The 19,340-nt window shown below is 46.4% G+C and overlaps 4 protein-coding genes across 4 annotated transcripts; 3 read left to right on the forward strand and 1 right to left on the reverse strand.

Annotated features, from left to right (window-relative positions):
- Positions 1-1,103: 1,103 nt before the first annotated feature.
- Positions 1,104-2,048, forward strand: H6S33_010632 (uncharacterized protein; the record flags this gene model as incomplete). Its single annotated transcript, XM_044841973.1, has 1 exon — positions 1,104-2,048. One exon carries the CDS (start codon positions 1,104-1,106, stop codon positions 2,046-2,048), a length of 945 nt encoding a protein of 314 aa, XP_044696562.1.
- A 941-nt stretch (positions 2,049-2,989) lies between these two features.
- On the forward strand, positions 2,990-4,767 carry H6S33_010633 (uncharacterized protein; the record flags this gene model as incomplete). Its single annotated transcript, XM_044841974.1, has 6 exons — positions 2,990-3,584; positions 3,646-3,735; positions 3,806-3,982; positions 4,102-4,223; positions 4,301-4,465; positions 4,519-4,767. 6 exons carry the CDS (start codon positions 2,990-2,992, stop codon positions 4,765-4,767), a joined length of 1,398 nt encoding a protein of 465 aa, XP_044696563.1.
- A 500-nt stretch (positions 4,768-5,267) lies between these two features.
- Positions 5,268-5,982, reverse strand: H6S33_010634 (uncharacterized protein; the record flags this gene model as incomplete). The annotated part of the gene is made up of 3 exons (XM_044841975.1): positions 5,268-5,511; positions 5,588-5,895; positions 5,956-5,982. The coding sequence occupies 3 exons, from the start codon at positions 5,980-5,982 to the stop codon at positions 5,268-5,270; spliced, it is 579 nt and encodes a 192-aa protein (XP_044696564.1).
- Positions 5,983-14,708: 8,726 nt separating this feature from the next.
- Positions 14,709-18,532, forward strand: H6S33_010635 (uncharacterized protein; the record flags this gene model as incomplete). Its single annotated transcript, XM_044841976.1, has 6 exons — positions 14,709-15,290; positions 15,359-15,620; positions 15,694-15,876; positions 15,929-17,077; positions 17,134-17,986; positions 18,052-18,532. The coding sequence occupies 6 exons, from the start codon at positions 14,709-14,711 to the stop codon at positions 18,530-18,532; spliced, it is 3,510 nt and encodes a 1,169-aa protein (XP_044696565.1).
- Positions 18,533-19,340: the final 808 nt, after the last annotated feature.

A 19,340-nucleotide genomic window follows, 5' to 3' on the forward strand; every position in this document is an offset into this window, starting at 1 on the left:
GAGAGGTCAATTGCAAACTAAAACTCGGGAGTATGGGTGGAATCATGGTACCAGGGTTGGACTTGGGCCGGTATCTAGAGAGAGTGCAGTAGTATATTCAAGTACCGGCAGTAGAGTGCCGGTAGATACTTTATTATAATTATCTTATCAATTCGAGGTATCTAGCGCCGGCCATGGTGGAAATATTCTGATATTGACAGCGAGATGTTGTGTGCATAGAGAACCTCAATATAGTGATATTACTGGCTTACAACTCGACCACTGTGTTGTAGGTACATGTATCTACATGAAGTAGCCGACCTCCAATGACTGTCTTATGACTCGTGGTGTTCCTAGACCTTTGTTTCGAAGCACAGAAATCTTGCAGAGCTGATCATCAATACACACACTATCACTCGCATACTAGCTCTGATCAGTGATCGGTACTCCCCACAAATCGCCACGATGTTTCCAAGGCTAGTTCATAAAGCTGACCCCCCGGCCAGAGTTGTTGTAAAACAATTTGAGCGATAGATAGAGACCATTGCGCGCTCTCCCGGCCCCCGCACGCCGCACGGGTTACACACATTTCCCTCATTCAGTTGTTGCCCCAAACGTTTCAGTTGCATCCCATAGCCAGGAAGGGGGAAATTTAACTAGGGTAAAAGCTCTCAACGCGCCGCTTAGTTACCAGTAACAGACTTCTGCGCATGTAGAGCAATTTCTGCGTAGCTGTGATTTATCGAATCAACGACGTCACAGAACGATGTGAGATTCTTTCATTCACTCTCAGTTTACTTCCTTTTCCATGATAATAAAGTGGAGTAGACTCGAGGAGCTTAGAAAATTTTACTTGCCTACATGTATTTTTTTCTTCCGGCCGATGGATGAGACACGTGGTGTGGTCGTGTCATTAATTGAGCTCAAGTGCGCACACTAAACACAATAATTTGGTATTTAACCCCTCTATATAACCTCTATGTGGGAATCTCTATCGATCGTATTCAGCGTGCTCCCACTTACCTTGTTTTTGAACCCCCGATCCTCATAAATTCTATCATCTAGCTAGCTAGTCAGCCTTCATAATCCAAACCCAGACCAAACTTACCTTTCAATCAACTACTATGTATCGAACATACCACCACCACTCTTCAGACCCGTTACTCCTAGAATTCACAAATGCCACCCCCGAGCCCGAGTTTGAGGCCCCATCTTCGAGCTCATCAGATTCCATCTCTCCTCTTCTGGAACTCCCCATCGAGCTCCTGACCATGATCGCCACTTATCTCGATGCAAGCGACCTCTTCTCTCTTCTCCTTACCGCGACAGCTCTCCCATTCTGGCTGCTTCCTACGGCGCTGCCGCTACGTCTTCCTCTAGACAGAACCCTTCTTCACCATGCCGCGGAGAAAGGTTCCCCAGATTGCATGCGCCACATCCTCTGCTACGACGAGTGTCTGGCGCTGCTAGACACCCCCGACAAGAAGGGCGAGACTCCACTGCACATAGCCGCGAAACGCGAGGACCAGCGTATGTGTGAGGTGCTGCTAGAAGCCGGCGCAAAAATCAATGCGCGCAACGCTGATCGTGAGACGCCGATCTTCTGCGCGGTGGAGGCAGGGCGTGCTGAGGTAGTTAGGGTATTGAGGGTCCGAGGCGCTGATCTACGGGCGGTCGAGAAGAATAATAATTTAACGGCTGAGCAGAAGGCCGTCATGTATGGGCGCGAGGACGTTATTTTAGCAATAAGGTGCGAGGAGGATGTGAGTGGGGAGCGTGGTGGGTATCAGCAGTTGGAAGTTGCAACTGCCCACGGGTTTGTGGAGATTGTCAATAGGATGATTAGAGAGGGAAAGAACCCATTCGAGAAGGGTGGGAGTAAGGCTCTGAGTGTGATTGCGTGTTGGAGGAGTGGTGGGAGGATTTTCGAAGAGTTGGGAGATAGGCAGGAGACGAGCGTAGCGCCGGAGTTGCTGGTAAGGAAGAAGAGGAGGGGTAGATGGGAGGATTTGGAGGAGGAGCATGTTACGAGCCCATTTGAGAAGAGGTTGAAGTTGATGAACTTCTAAATAAAGGTAGGTGGTAGTGCACGTGTGGGACTGGCGCTGGGAATTTGGAATTGTCGGTAAATTTCGATTTGGAATTTGGTATTCATGTTAAGAACCTAGATTTTGAACCTGCAAGTAGAGTCAGCTATCTCTTATTTCCTTCTTTCCTTTCTTCATTCCTTCACTCCTTTCTTCCTTTCCTCTCTTTCTTTTTCCCCCTCCGTCTTCTTGATTTAAGGTGTAGGGTCTGGGGCGTATAGGTGCTTTTTTTCTCTTGGTTAATATGGTGTCTATTTCTGTGTGTCTATGTCTGTGTTTGTGTCTTTCTTTCTTTTCTCTGTTTCTCTGTTTCTTCACTGTGAAAAAAATGTATTTGTTAATCCGTAATCACTCGTCAGTGTTTGTTTGTATTATTAGTATTAGGATTAAGCTCAAATTGCTACTGCGTGTAGTTTCTTATTAAACTAGTGCGTTACTAGCGTGACTTATTCTGGTAGATTAGTAGGTACATGTAGGGGAGTAAACTTCTGAACCTACATCATATGCATGTAGTGTAGGTAACCCTAGCCTCCCCCAAGAGCTCAAGCCGAGCTTTACTAGAGGAGATGCGAGAAGTAGAGCTCGAGGCCAAAACAAAGGCAATCCCCATAGCAGTGTGCCTTGTAGAAAGCGAAGGGAGCACTTAAACCAAATCATCTAAGTGATATTTCCCGATCATTAAAAATCACTCGCTAGAATAACCAGCAGTGCGACGATCTTATGGGGATCTACGGGCCCGAGCAGCAGCAGATGCCTCCAAATAAGCTTTAGAAGTTAGAGTGGGTGAATTCCCAGGTACTGGCCACGTGTGAGCATGATTCCAGCTTTCCGGAACATAATACTCATCTCGAGACCTTCGAGATCAGCCCACTGTTTATCAGCCCACTCTTTATCAGTATACCCATCCATCATCCGCTATCCAGATGGACGGAAATTTCTCTCCCCCCGCAGACGCACTCTACAGTTCCCTGCCCTCACCACCCGCAGAGCCAAATGTAGTCCCCTCTACTCCAAGGATCACAGATCTACCCGTCCATGCAATATGCCCGACCATCCCACTCCTCTCCTCGAAGAGCAACAATCCTTGCGTTCCCTGTATCCCCACACTCCACCTCGAAGTCCGCCTCCTCCCGCAGGCCTCAATTCGCCCTGACTCTATTATTCGTTACGTCCACGAATGGCTCAACGCCAACTTCATCTCCCTGCACCTCGCGCAGAATATCACAGTCTTTGAAGATGCCCCACTAATCTCGGAGAGCGTGGAGATAATCACGGTAGTTGAGGCTACGGGGTCGACAGCGGAGATACTACACCTTGATGAGGTACTACTAGACGTGTGCGCTTATAAGCTACACGAAGGGACCGATGTACTTGGTGGGACAGGTGGTGAGGACGGTGAGGAGGCACCGAGCTCGAGGGTGTTGGTCCTGCCGAGTAGGGCTTTGGATGGACTATGGGAATATCTGGTTTTTGAGCCAGATATTAGGAGAGGGTTGTTACATTTTATATCAAGTATTAGTAAGTGCTCTTGGGAGCTGAGGCGGGTAGCTGTGCTGATATACTGGTGTGTGGGTGGTAGTTTTGTTTGCGGATAAGAAGGTCAACTTTATGTGTGTGACTTGGAACAGGCTGATATTGCTACATGGGCCTCCGGGGTCCGGGAAAACGAGTCTGTGGTGGGTATTCAATGTACCTTGCATGATTATGTGTTAATACTGATCTGCGAAGTCGGGCGTTAGCACAGAAGCTCTCGATTCGGCTGTCGAAACGGTTCTCGCACTGCCAGCTTGTGGAGATTAATAGCCACAGCCTGTTTTCAAAGTGGTTCTCGGAGTCGGGTAAGCTCGTGGGCAGGATGTTTGATGAAATACTGCAAATGCTGGCGGACGAGGATACATTTGTTGTGGTACTAATAGGTTAGTAGTTAGTGGCTAGCGGTTAGTAGTGGACAGTACTACATGTAGCAGCGCTAGCAATTGGTATTATTACTATGTATTTAGTCAATGTTACTAACAGGTAATATTCGGAGGGACAGACGAAGTCGAATCTCTCACCTCAGCCCGAAAAGGTGCCGCCAGCGGCAACGAGCCTTCCGACTCCCTCCGGGTCGTGAATGCACTGCTGACAGCACTTGACAAACTCCGTTTCAAAAATAACGTGAGGGCGGCTCTCTAAAACAAATGTTTCCCTACCAGAACCAGCAGCTGACCAAACCCGGGCGACAATGGCGGTAGGTGATCGTGCTCACAACCTCAAACCTCCTGGAGGCTATGGACCCTGCCTTCCTCGACCGCGCAGACATAAAGCAGTACGTCGGTGCCCCCAAAACACAAGCCGTTTACACCATTCTACGGACGTGTCTCAACGAACTTATTCGTTGCGGACTGATTGATGAGCAGGTATGGTAGTGTATATCACCCCTCAGAAAGAGGAGTGCACTGAGTCTAGATAGACAGAAATTGCCACGGCCGAAGAAGCCAGCTTGACACTTTTCTCGCAGCCCTGCTTTGCGTCGAGCAGGCTATGGCGCATCGCAGAGGAGTGTACGGAATTTTCGGGCCGGACATTAAGGAGGCTGCCGGTGCTGATGCATGCGGCGTATATTCAGAAGGAGAGCTGTAGTCTGATGGAGGCCTTAAAGGCCTTGGAGTTGGCGGTAGAGGATGAGAAGAGGGCGAGGAAGGAGTTGGCGGGGGACTGAGGCATGCTTGTCTACTGCCACTAGTGACTGGTTTCTTATTATGTAGGGTGATTTTTGTTGATAAGCTTGTGCATTTTTTCTTTTCTTTTTTGCTGCTGCGGAAATGATCGCTGGTAGGGTATGTGGCTATTTTAGGTGGTGCCGGCGAGTATGTAAAGGGGTTAGGAGCTCTATAAAGGATTCATCACTGGATGTCACTCGGCTGTTCGGCCAATGCGTGTTGTCTACCGCGGTAGGTTTGTTTGGTCGAGATGTGCCTATCCACAGACATATACATTGTATTAAGCACCCACTATCTACACCCGGCACACAGGTGTGCGAATCTACTGCTACTACTACATGTATGTACTACTGCTAATACCACCCAGCAAGAAAAGAAAACCAAGAAACAGAATCATCCCAAATCATCTATTAGCTAGTTATCTTAGATATTTAATTACAAGAAGAACTCCCCTTCGTTCCTCTTCTTCCTATTCTTCCTATTCTCTTATTCTTCCCCTCTACAATCCTTGCCTCAGTCTATCCGCCAACTGCCTCTTGCCAAATTCCCACGCATTGAGAAGGCCCTGCTCCGAGAGGTCAATGTTCTTGACACTCGGCGCATCCTCCATGGGCTGCTTCGTCACCCGCGCTGCGATCGTCGCCGGATCCGTCTCCAATATTACCCCATCATCGACAACCTCGTCGACAGCCAGTGAGACAACATCAAAGTGCTCCAAGATGGTACGCTTATCCACCGTATTCCTACCGGCCGCACGTCGTCAGCCCCAACCCTCGCTTCCTTGCAATTGAAACAAGACAGTAGACAGCAAATACACACCTCAGCAGTATACTCAACGTATCCCTGAGCGCCAGTAGGGCATTCCATAACAGGAGCTCATTCTCGTCGGCGCCGCCAACAACATAGATGACGACGTCGCCCTCGGCCTTGAAGACGACGACGCGGCCGTCGTAGAGGATGATATCATTTCCGGCGGTGACCGTCTTCTCAGCGAGGCCCTTTTCAAATGCGGCCTGGGAGGCGGGCGTGGGGTAGGGCGGGGCGCTGCTGGCGGGGGAGTGCGGGGGGTGATAGTATTTGGCGAGGAGGCGAGTGCCCGTGTTGGTCAGGAGGAGGATCGCGTTTACCTAGGTCGAGGGGAGGCGCGGTTAGCAGCGGGTAGGGCGGGTCGGGGGTGGGTGTGCTACCGAGAAGAGGGTGAGGTTGGGGGACATTGTGGAAGTGCTGGTAGGTAGGTGCTGCGCTGGTGAGAGTGGAGTGCGAGGTATAGCGTGAGGAGGTTGTCGCGATACAGTTACAGTGTGGTAGCAGTTGTCGCAGGAGTTAATACCTAGTTGGCCTGAACGGAAGAAGCCGTACTGGGGAGTTACATTGACAGCGTACTCGATCGTGGTAGATAATTCCTGCCTTCTTGCCTAACCTGATAATATTAGGATATGCGGACATATGTGCTGGTGAAGATCCCCTAGAAATTTTGTAAGAATAGTAAGCCGAATTCTGCCCATTGGTCAAAAGGCTCCTGTCGCTCATCCAAAATCACTCGTTGCGCCAACCAGTAGGCGCGCGTTCCTGCATATCTTCTTTCCTTTTTTTTTCTCCCTCATCTTTGTGCGTGATCGGTCAGCTTACTACATTTATCACACAAGTGCGCACTGCAGATGATGGACCACGGCCAGGCTAGCGATAGGCTCGAGTTCAACCATCACAGGAAATATTCCTGATGGCGGTGTTCATTGAGCTGGAAAAAACAAAAGCGCGAAACGAAACAAAAGCTCTCAAGGTAGATTCGCACTTAAATTTTGAACAAAATTATAACTTGTCGTACGCGTATTGCCACTTAACGATAAAGAGACACCGGGAGGCTCTGAGGAGATACTATCTTTTTATAACCCACGTGAAACACTAAATGTAATTCCCTTGTTTGGACTGTCCTCGGAAATACAATAGTTAATGGAAATTCAAATGGAGCGAGAACAAATAAAGTTATTATAGTGCGTCTACGAAAGTAATATAATATCTTATTCTAAACAGTAGTATCGATCCATGTATCCTCACTCGGGGGCTCGAGCCTGGCGGGGCATATTGGGAGAAATGATAGAGCAGGCACATGCGCATTAGGCTATGTTCTCCCAGGAAATAATCGCTGGCCTTTTTATATGCCGAATTGACGCATCTTTTGACGAGCCCAAAAAGAGAAAACCCGAACAAGTTTAAACCGTTTATCTTTATATCGGACAGCCTATATACCCGTCTTATTATAACTGTAGTTTAAGTTTTGCACGAGGACCCTCACTGGACAGTAGTATATATTAGGCCATGGTAATTGTCAAGAGATTCTGTTTGTTTTGATTATCATTGAGCTTGCAGTAAACGTCATTTTCCTTATTCCAAGATATAGGATATAGAATGAAGAATCAGCAGTACCCTGTTTCTACAACACGTATCTCCCTCGAGGCCCCAACCATCAATATGTAGATCCGTGGATAACGCTCAAACATGAGTTTCAATCATCAACCGCAAGCTCAAAGACCATATTGAAATTAAATCCCCTAGGTAATGGCGCCGAAATAGGATTGTAATGTGCTGGGACTCTATGGACCATGGCGTAGGGATATATATATATATATATATATGTAGTTTCTGGAAAGTAGGTGCTGGCTCAGTTGAAAAATTGATGAGGTTAGTAAAATCTGAGACATACTTCTATCTACGAACCCAAGGGTCTAAACTATATCGATCTCCATCTCCAGAGAGGTAGCCTATGTTGCACTTAGTTAAATCATCCATGGCAAATGATGGAGAGTAGTGTGGTCCATAAGCCGAGCCAGCTCGAGCTTTTGGCTCGTTAAGAGCAAGCCTTACCCCTTCATGAGCCGAGCTGGCTCAAGACTTTTCCGTTAATACACAAGCTTCGGCTCGAGCCAAAATTGCCATGCTTTTAACTAGATATGTATTTGAGAGATGAGAACTGGAAATTGGGGCTTATAATGATCTTTATACATTGGTGAGTTATAGGTAATGCTATTATTAAAACCACTTTCGCCAATCTCGCTGTTTTCGATGTCCCCACCTTTGCAAGGAAAAAACCTGTAACTCTGGTCATTGACCACAAGCTCGAGCTGTATCATAAGCCTGTACTAGAAGCTAGAGCCCTGTGAGTCCTACACCCATCGAGCCGAGCCAACTCGAGCTTTTTGTCCGGCTAGACTCGAGCCGGCTCATGGACCACACTAATGGAGAGTATGAGCAACGAGTGATTCTCTATGATCCGCCCACTAATCCAACATGCTCCAGCCACATGTCGTGGGGACACAAGTCCCTACTACTAGCCTGAAGTCTCGCTCTGGATAGTATTCTTCCTTTAAAATGGAGTTTCTTATCCGCGTCATCTATCGAGAGCGTTTTCTATCCCTTCACCCACTCCCTCTAATTTTTTGCATGTGTGTAGGTACCTTTCTTCGTTTCGACTAGGATTTATATATATATAGTAGATAATGGATAGATGATCGAATTGTTAATATGCTTGATATCTGTGTTTATATCCTGCTCACCGGTGGTCTTTTGTTCTTCATAGGCGGCGTGTTCATTTCTTGGCAAGCACCGGCTTGTAACCAGGAAGCTGCGAGCCTATTGATGTCAACCCAAAAGTAGGGATTTGAGGTTTGGCACGGCTGTTAGTGAGTTGGCGGTTGCTGTCGATATCTCGAACAGGAAAATTCAGTTTTGTTTTCTTGGTCATGTGGTATCACTCGTTTATTCCGAGCCCTCATTTTCTTCGAAGATTGTTGTTGCTATTGTTAATCCATTTACTGCGTGTGTCCAGAGATTTTTTTACAAATTGAACATGAGGATTATCATTTGACCAGCCCTAACTCCTAGATGGTGACGCTCTCAACAAGATGGGGTACCTTCCGAACTCGCCTCTATGGCTGGGGCAGGGCTGGGCAGCAGTTAAACTTTAGCGGGCTTCTGAAAGATGCAAGGGAGGTGATGACACTCACGTGTTGTAGTCTAGAGACCGCCAAAGCTTAAGGCGGGTGGATAGAACTACATGTACCTCGTAGCGCCTCTGTCTTATGGGGTGTGTGTAGTGCCCTGCTCAAGTAAAGAGTGATGGACCCCCTGAGCTGTTCCGATCATCACATACTCAGATCTAACGTGAAGATAAGAACTGGTCACTCCTAGAACCTGTCCCAGAAATGGGGAATGATTTACGCCGTTGGCCTTAGTAGAGGAAGCAAAGCCTCGCAGCTGGAACTCGGTATACACGTACGTAAGAAATACATGTACCAAGTACATGCAGTTCCGGGTGAGCAGATCGTCGCCATCAACACCCAAACTTAATCTCTCCCTGTCCCCTCTACACAAAAACCCTCAATCTCAATCTCCGTACATGTAGTTATCAAATTCCTTTTATCATCACTAGCCATAATGATTTCATCGCTAATGCTCTTCTAGTCGATAGCTCCCTGTTCTTCAGGACATTCCTTAAATCCCCACGCACAATTAAAGCGCCAAGTCCGGTCAGGAATCAAATGATATATAAGTCGGGGATTATATGCGACTCTTTGTCAAGGTCAACGGAATCTTTGACCATGTCATATCTATAGCTAGTACCTACATGTAGACGTTGTCTATTCAGAGAATGTTTACGAGAAAATGAGTGTCTATAACCGAATGTGCGCACTATCCCGATACAACCACTCTTTACGATGCATTCTTATAGAAACAAGCAGCTTTAGTAGCTTAAGGGATAAAGTAAAGTTCCCGTAATTTGAGTCACGTAATATCACTCGGTTCTATCGGCACGGGATTTCGGCACCCCGGCAGCAATGCTTCCAGGGGTGCTAGTCAAAGCCAACCCAACATTCTCCGAGAACACTGAAATCTTTGGGAGACAAAGTCATTGTTAACGCTCCTTGAAGTCTTCGGGCTACTGATAAGGGGAATTCAAAATCTCGTGATTCTTGAGCGATGCGACAAAGCATGTGTTACCGATAAAAGACACCAAAAGCGATCAAGTAGAATGTACTAGGTATCTCAACAGATTCATACATGCACCGGCTGTCGAAATTGCCGGTGAAGCTTCTGGTCCAAGCGGCGTATATACTGCACACACTTACAAATTGTCGCTCACGAAAGATTTACGGTACGATTCGTAACTCATACCTAATCCTTCCTGCCGCGCGTTAGTGTTTTTTTTTTCTCTTATCCCCTGCCCATTTCTTTTAGAAATTCCTTAATCCAAACCCCTGGCTTACGCAGCTCTTTGGAAGACACAACTTTTCGGTAGATCCGCGGGCCCTGATTTAATCCCAAGAAGCAGCGACTCGGAATAGTCATCCCCAAGCAGTCGATAGGTCCGTTCAGGGCGAGCCCGGATCTGGTACCTTATCTTCTATCTTTCTCCTACCCAGGGGACGTCAACACAGGCAACTCAAATATTTTTTCTGTAGGAATAATATATATTTATATTATATGATATTAGGGATGTTTAGTGACTTATCGTTGAGTGCACGCAGCACGAAAAGGTACGGAATTACAGATAGCGTATCAGGATTGTCCCCACCGCCCATCATTCCAGCTATCCTTGAACATTTCACGTTGATGACCTTTTATCTGACTTGGTTACTGATCAGAACTGGATAAAACACTAGTTACAGATCACAAACTAAAAAAAAAAAAAGAATTAGAGCGACATCCATCAACCAGACATGCTGCATACAGCGAGTAAGACGTGCATATCATGCGGCCAAGGTCTTTACCAAGGTGTTGTCAAGATGCTGCGTAAATAATGGTTTCCCTCCCTTATTTCTCATGTTAATACTATATACCACGAGTGATAGCACATGACGGATTGTGTTATTACGCGTAGTTCCTTGCCTATGAGTTTAAACAGGCCATACGGATAGCTTGCCGAGGCTTTGGGACTACACGGCAAGTCCATAGTTGATTTGGTATATTGATTCGAAAGCCTAACAGGAATTTAGGTTAAGAGGTTTAACGAGATCCGTTAAAGCAATGCAATTACCAAATATGAATAGATGGACAATCGAAAATACACACTTGCCAAAATATAGGATTCTAGAAGTTAGGTTCTTCGCTATATGATATCAATAATAATGCATCCGAATAAAAAAGCATATGGGACTAGCACGCATTGTACCCTGTTCAAAATTTGGTTTCAGATCGAGTGATATGTATTTCGTTTGGTGTTAATGCCCAGCGGATAGATTCAAGATTGACAGAAATCGGCTATATCAAGGTGCTTGCATGATGTCGTCGCCCCCGAAACGAAACGTTTTTTCTGGGGAAAGATCAATGCGGTACCCCCGCGAACTCAAGCGAGATGGATGTCCCAAGAAAAATTTGTCCAAGGGTCATGCTTTATCCTTTTTGGCGGCATACATACATGAAGAAGCGAAGCCTTGCGTTGTGCCCTACAGCCCTGTGCCCCCCTTCCAAAGCATGCGGCGGAATCTTTCAAGCTTGGGCGGGAGTCCTGTGGATTTTTCTTTTCTCACCGGGGGAAAGTGGGACAGCGGCGTGAAATCATCGTCTGCACTTACCCAAAAATCTTCTTACGATTGGTACTGGATGTCTGGAATCACGATGTATGGGAGTAGAATTCATCCCAGGCCTTACTTAGTTGGGTTTATTAACAGTTAACTAGGGTTCACTCGGCCTTGGCGCAGAAGTTACCAAGTAGGATATGATCTTCGTCTACTGGAACTATTTTTTGAAGCGTGGTAAGATTTGTGGGGTATGCAATGTTTTCACCTCCTCACGAAAACATCCAGAACCGTAGAACGGTCTTACTCACGATGGCCGGAGGAAACTTGAAATTTTGAATTGTGATTTACTGGCGCCTGATCTTAGAGTGGTATTCGACTCTGATAGAGTTCACGCAAACTACAACCTTAGGAGAAGGATGCCCCGTTTGTCAAAAGCTTTAAGCGGGGTACCCATCTTAAGATTCTTAAATTGGATTATCATGTCGATACCCGCTAGTACACTTCCCTCAAAAGTTTGACACTACATGAAACCAATACCGATGATGTTATGTAGTTGTCTTAGGTGACGTCGGAGAGGGGAATTGAGCTTGCGGCCGCGGGCTTTGTCCTCAAATTGACAACTAAAGTGAGCATCATTGCAGCGAAGTGAGGACCAAGCACCTGTAGAAAATATGCCTCAGTGAAGGGACCGCCAAGTACGGCAAAGCTTGTTTAATTACATCAAACAAAAGCAGTTCAGTAGGAACAGAGATATCTAGCTTATGGATGAAGAATTGGACTCGAGATAAGATAAGAGCACAGATACATACAGTAGCATGAGTACCTACCTGGTACACAATCCACCCTCAATCACGTGCCAAATTGTTGGGAGAGAAAGCGCATAACCTATGTAGGTGCTCTACCGACTCTACATACATGTAAGTATGTGCCTATTAGCTTTGTCGAAGACAAGGCGGCCGATCTGTTGAACATGTACTTACCACTGGGTAGATTACTTACCTGCGTCGGGAGGTAACCTATCACCGCAAGCTACCAGGATTCATAGGATAGTGCTAACCGATTTTCAGCGCTACCTAAGACTTGAATATCGTTTTTGGCTGATCTCGGCTCTTCGTCGAGTAGTTTACTCTACTCTCCAGCTATGTACCAGTCCAAGTTTAAACACGGAATTTCGGGAACAACACAGAATTTCGGGACCAACAACAAAAAAAAGGAGTTCTGCTATTTTTCAAGCCTTGAGCCTGATTTAGCTCGAGTGTAGGTACATACAGTAAGTACATACGGGTGCCACACTGTATTCACTGCAGCTGGGTAAAAATTACTATACTTCCATGTGAGAAGAAAAAAAAAAAATTAATGATACGCACGATACATTTGATACATTGTATGATGGATTTGAAGATCATGCGAGAGAAGTAGAATGGAGGGGAGTAGAGGGGAGGGGACTCGTAGGGTACCGGGATGGAGGACGGGGTTCACAATTAATTGGGATACATACAGACAGGCCTCGGAGTGGAAGGTTCTGGAGTATCGAATCATACGCGGGACCTAGGGAATTTTACCGGTCGGTAGATAGGTGAAGATACCCAATGTGGGTCAAGTATTTGAAGACGGCCTATTTTTCACGAGACATGTTCCTTCTGTTGCCACTCCTAGGATTCAGTGTAGGTACAGGTATGTACATCATGAGAGAAATTTTTATATTGCAGTTGAGACTGTGCGTTCACCTACGTACAGCAGAAAAACGTCGTCGTAAACGTGCCAGAGCACCTCACTGGGAAATGTGGTACCTATCCATTCCCTGCCCTTTTCTTGGAAAGCACGCCAGAGACTTCAGGTTTATAATATCAGCCAAAAATATAAAAAACAAAATATCTAAATGAACAATCATGCCGAGTGCCTAGCTAGCTGCAGCAGTAGTGTCCGTGGAGTGTTCGCGTGTGAAAGAAACTCTCGGGCAAGGCGGTGAGAACGAGGAAAGCCTAGACGGTGATACCTTGCCGACATACATACTTCTCACGCATACATCCGACGAGCAAGAACGGGACCGAAAGAAGTTTGATGTAGGCCGACTATTGGTGGGGGAAGGGAATCTAATATGTATTATATATATGTACCTACTCTACCAGTGTACCTACGAGCAAAGAACAGCAGATGTGCACATCCGAGCACATACAGTTCCATGTAACTAGGAGTAGAGTATGTATTAGGAGGAGGAGGTCTTACGGTCTCACAAGCAAAAAGTTCTCCGACCAAACATAATGTTCTGCTGGGATTCCTGTGACTGTCATTGCCAGTGATGGAGATGAGCATGGGTGATGATGAAGAACGCCAGCACAACCAGTTTCTGCTTGAGGGGGGGAGGGCCCCTTAACGTGCCTGCATATATGATATGCGCCAGTTCAGCTTAAAGCCTATCGATGAGGTCCCAGAGTTAGAGGTTCGGGGTAAGAAAGTTGTTCCTGTCTGCGTGCGGGAACCACATAGGAACAAAACAAAATAAGTCCCGATCAAATTGTGACGCGTAACTGCTGTTTAGATGAGATTTGGTTCCTGGCATCATCACGTTTCTGTTTTTTCCCCACAGCCGCCCTCTATGATGAAACTAGGCTTTCTCTGGCCAAGAGCAATCTTGAGGGGCTTGAATTCCGAGCTTGTGGTGTGTGGTCCAGCTGCTTCTGCACAGCCGAGCCCGCCTCACTGACTTTTGAAGCTCAGGGTGTGCAGTTAGCGGCCCTGACACCCTGAGAGGCACTCAAACTCGAACAAGGAGAATGAGTGATGGGCACCTTATGGGTGAGTTATGCGTTCTTGGAGGGAGGTTACACTGCAAGGAAAAAAACCTGTTACTGTTTCCCTCAAGTCAAGCATAAGCGACACCTGTTTTTGGTTGGATGTTTTTTTCTCTGGGCACCGCGCATTGTTGGTTGGCGGGCTGGCACTGGTGGTGCAATATTAGGCATGTAGTAAGTAGGTGGTGCTGCTGATACTGGGGGTGCGTGAGAAGGGAGCACATCTTCGGCGCTGAAAGGAAGGCGACTCGTTTTGAAACCCCATACGTAACTACTGTACTTCTTACTATTGCTGTAACCTGTCGCTTGGAAGGGTTTGTTCGGTCTCTGCCATAGTGTCTCCGAAGCGGTCGCCTCTCGCCTTTCTTCTTGCTAGTCGTGCCCCCCACCAATACGCTAGCGGCCCTTACCACACACCATCACCACCTTGGGTGTTTACCCAACCTCCATCGTCTACAACCATCATTCCCACTTCATTCTATTACTACACCACACCACGGCCGGTATCACGTTCCTTTCTAAAACAACTGACTACAGGACCTCGAGAAAGAATAAGGAAGAAGACACTCACGCACAGAGGCTGGCCTGCAGTGCCCGAGCTTCGTATACCGTGAACTTGCAACCGACCTCAAAATGTCTGGCTCAGTAGGCGCCCTTTTATGGGTGTTTTTGGTTATCTCAGCTCTTGTTGTGGCATCTGAAGGGCTTCCCCCTTCAGAGATTAGGAACATAAACCAGCGGCAATCGGAACCAGAGCTATCGCGTATCGTTTCCCCAGGGGCTCCAAAACAGAACATCAACGATAGCGAGAAATCCTCCAACAACTTTAACGACCTTACATCCTCGCTTAGCGCCGCCAGGGCACTAGCAACTTATTCTCCAGAAGCTACAAACGGAATTCATCAATCTGGGCTTGGAAGGGTTGGGAGTGGAGGAGGGGTAGATCTTCAAAGGGAAAGATACATTCATGATTGGGAAGTTGAGGACTATGTGTTGTTATCCACAGTCGATGGGAGTCTCTATGCCACCGACAGGAAGACAGGGGTGAAAAGATGGGATATTTCATCGAATTACCCAGCAGTGCAAATTACTGCTCACCGGGCCAATATCTCGCACCCAGTACGAGATTGGATTCCAGACGATAATGTTGTTTGGATTGTAGAGCCAGTCAACGGGGGCCAATTGTACTATTATTCCCCAGATAGTGGGTTGAAGGTAGGTTTTAATAAACAAGGTCTTCCTTGTTCTGTTCATAAAACAAAGCTTACCAATGCGTCTTTCAGAAATTCGGTATTTCTGTCAAGGGAATCGTCGATAACACCCCTTTTTCTGCAGAAGGTAGTGATAAAGTTTATAATGGCGACAAAAAGACGACCACATTGTCTATTGATGCCCGCGCTGGAAAAGTTCAAAGAGTGTTTAGTTCCAATGGCCCGGTGAACATAATGCATAATGAAAAGTGTAAACCGAAGAAAGGACTTGAGGTTGAAGATTTGGACGATGAATGCGACTTCACTGAAAAGATCATCTTGATCGGAAGAACTGGTATGGTATTTGTGGTTGCTTTCTAAGCAACGTGCACCTTTGGGTGGTTTCTATTTGCTGATAATTTTCATAGAGTACACTGTCACTATCAGCAATGTCAATACTGGAGAGCTTCTTTGGACCATCAGATACACTGAGTGGGGTCCTAACAATAGTGATCGGGATTTGGCTGAGCAGCACCATCAGCCCATGGATAACCGCTATATCTATAGCAACTACTATGGTAGAATTTATGGCTTCGAGGGAGACCCAACAGGTATGTCTTTACTATTTAAGCTTTTAGGAATTACGGCCTAACAATTCATTAGGTGTCACGAGCGAACGACGTCCAAGGTATCAGCAAGATCTGATGTCACCTGTCACTAGAATCTTCGATGTTGTCAAGTCCGCGTCGTCGTCGTCAGACACGGAGACTTCAACCTTTGTGGTTCTTCCCCAGCCAATTGTGCATGCAAAGGATGTTCCCCGTGATGATAAAATGACTTTTGTCGGCCTCGGGAAAGGTGGTCATTTTGCCTTGTCTGAGCTTAGTTACCCGTATGTAACGCATGGAGCCGATAAAGCAGGATGTTACAGCAAGGGTATCGACTGGCCATACTTGGATCACAATGAACGTCTAAAGTCTATAGTTGGAATTCACTCAGCCCAGTTCGTATATCCAGACTCGCACCCCCACCCTGCATCGCTACCGGCTCGTTCCCAGAACGAGGACGAAAGACCAGTTCAATCTAGAAGCACCTCCCCACCATTGCCCTCATCACCTTCATTGGGAGGCAGTAAGCTACTTGGATTAGCTGTCAGCAATCCTGTAGATCTCAGCATCGTGGTGTTGCTTTTCTCTTTGGCGCTTTATGTACTTCGTGGCGGTTCAAGAAAGGGGAAGTATAAGTTCCCAAGCGAGGGTCGTGAATTCCAACAATCCCAGTCTCAGCAGGACGCCGTAAAAGAAATCGTCATCCCGGGGGTCGGCTTAGAAAAACCAGAGGAAGTCATTAAACCAGAGCCAATCGTGGAGGTAGAGCAACCAAGGCAACCGGAAACGAAAGAACCCAACCCAACGCCGCCATTGGTTGAAGAAACAACTATAATTGCTGAGGCACGGGTTCCAGAGGATGAGCCCACTATTGTCACGGATGATGCCAAATCTCGTGAGGTGAGGTTTGATCCTAAACCGCAGGAGATCAAGGATGAAGAAGAGACAGTTGCGCCTGCCCCACCGGTTACGCCGAAAAAGAAGAAGGCCCATAGAGGTCAACGAGGAGGGGCGAGACGACGTAAGGGAAACAGCAATTCCGAGAAGGAGGAGGATAGGATCGATAAGATTGTAAATGACGCCAAAAAGGTTGAGCAAGAGATTACTTTACAGCCAGATATGACGGATGGGTCATCTATGAACGAGGTCGAAACATCAAAAGTCGTGATAAACGGCCTTGAGGTTTACGAGGACGAAATCTTGGGTAGGTTTATCATGCTAGAACGTTCAACATGGGAGAACCTGCTAATTAAATTCAAGGGAGGGGGAGCCAAGGAACAACCGTCTGTAGAGGGAAATTTGAAAACAGAGACGTTGCAGTCAAGAGGATGTTGAATGATTTTGTCGAGATTGCTGAGCATGAGGTTAAACTCCTGCAGGCGAGCGACGACCACCCCAACGTCATAAGATACCACTGCAAGCAGAAAGGGGGCAAATTTCTCTACATTGCGCTAGAACTCTGCCAAGCCTCTCTTAATGACTTTATGTTGGATCCGGTAAGGTTTCAGGAGCTCAGTTCTGCCCTGGATGCCACAGAAGTACTCCACCAGATCGCTGCGGGTGTGCACCATCTACACTCGCTGAAGATTGTACACCGAGACCTTAAACCACAAAACATCCTGGTTAGCTTTCCCAAGGCGCCACGGAACGGGGGCCGGGGGGCCGCCAAAAAGCCACGACTACTTATTTCCGATTTTGGTCTTTGCAAAACTCTTGACGATAACCAAAGTTCATTCAAGCTAACAACACATGCTTCTCCTGGAACATGTGGATGGAGAGCACCTGAATTGTTGACAATGGATGATGAAAGACGTCGGCCTTTTTCGTCGCCTGGGAATACGGAGAGCTCCGGGTCAGCCTCGTCTGAGACCGTAATCTTTGAGGTTAACAACACTCAGCGCAGAGCGACGAGGGCCATCGACATCTTTTCAATGGGCTGTGTATTCTATTTCATCTTGACGCAGGGAGAACATCCCTTTGGAGATAGATGGCACAGAGAGTTGAATATCATTAGCAACAAGAGTGATCTGAGCAGATTGAGCGTTCTGGGAGGCGCAGGATATGAAGCAAGAGATTTGATCAGTAGTATGATCGATCACAATCCAAAGAAAAGGTAATATTTGGCACCCAATGAATGGTCGTAAGGAAACTTTTCTAATGCTAACAATATTTATTTAGACCCGATGCTACTAAAGTTATGATCCATCCCTTCTTCTGGTCAACGGAGAAGCGTTTGAACTTTCTTCTAGACGTATCAGACCGGTTTGAAGTAGAGAAAGATAAAGAGAAGGACCCAAATTACAAGTCAGAGTGGATCCCATATATCGAAAGAAATGGTAACAGAGTTACTGGGGGTGATTGGTTGAAACGCCTTGATCGTGGTTTTCTTGAAGAATTGGTAGTCAACAAGCGAAGAGGCTATGAGGGCGGGAAGGTTCTGGACCTGTTGAGAGCGATTCGAAACAAAAAGCACCACTACCAAGACATGAAGCCCGCAGCAAAGGCTTCTGTCGGCGCCTTACCTGGTCAATATCTCCTCTACTTCACTGGAAGATTTCCAGACCTCTTGCTACACGCGTACCACGTGATCCGAGAGACTGGGTTTTCCGAGGAACCGATGTTCCATTCTTACTTCACCACCGCTGTGTCGACCTTATAGCTTTAATGTCTTGGGATTTTTCTGAACTTGCATATATACTTTGGGCATAATCTTTATTTCTGGTGTTGGGTGAGCGTTTGCTATATTTATTGATTTGCATGGGCCTGAGAGCTTTCTTGGTCTTTTTTCTTCTTGTTTATGAATTTATTCCTTTTGTTTCGTCCTCTCCTTTCCTTGCTATACTTTATGATTTGGGTTCGAAGGGGCTTTCCCCTCACCTACATTTCGACGAAAAACAAAAAAAGTACCCGCTCGTTAGGCTTTTGGATACCAGTTTTGCTTTGTTATTATTTTATACTGGTTGGGTTTATGTTTTGGGGAACAGTTGGCTGGTTTGGGATGGGATTGGGGGTTCTTTTTCTCTTTTTTTATATATATATTGGGTTTGAGCATGCTGTTCTTCTCAATTTCATGTTTATTTACGATGGTCACGACTTTTTTTGTCTTTCACTCGTTTTAGTTAGGAAAGGGGCGTTTTTTTTATTGCTCCTTTTCTTTCTTTTGTTAAAATTCCAGTTTTTATCCCTTCCCTACAGCTCCCTGTGCATGTGGGCTTAAGGTTATATCACCACTATTTCATGATCAATTCACAGATGTTGATCGAGGCTCCAGTTACTATGTTTTGTTTTGTGAGCGAAGATAGATGTAAGATTATACCTAACCTACTCGCTTTATTATACCACATGTACTAGTTTGCCTGTGAAAACAATTGAAGTCAACTGTGCCGACAGTGATACTTGCACAATTTAGTACTCTGGCCAGTATCTCTACTCCCATAAACCAAACTATCCGAACTATCTATTACAAC

This window comes from Morchella sextelata, assembly GCF_020137385.1.
Source record: "Morchella sextelata strain SCLS chromosome Unknown scls_5, whole genome shotgun sequence".
Lineage (NCBI taxonomy): Eukaryota > Fungi > Ascomycota > Pezizomycetes > Pezizales > Morchellaceae > Morchella > Morchella sextelata.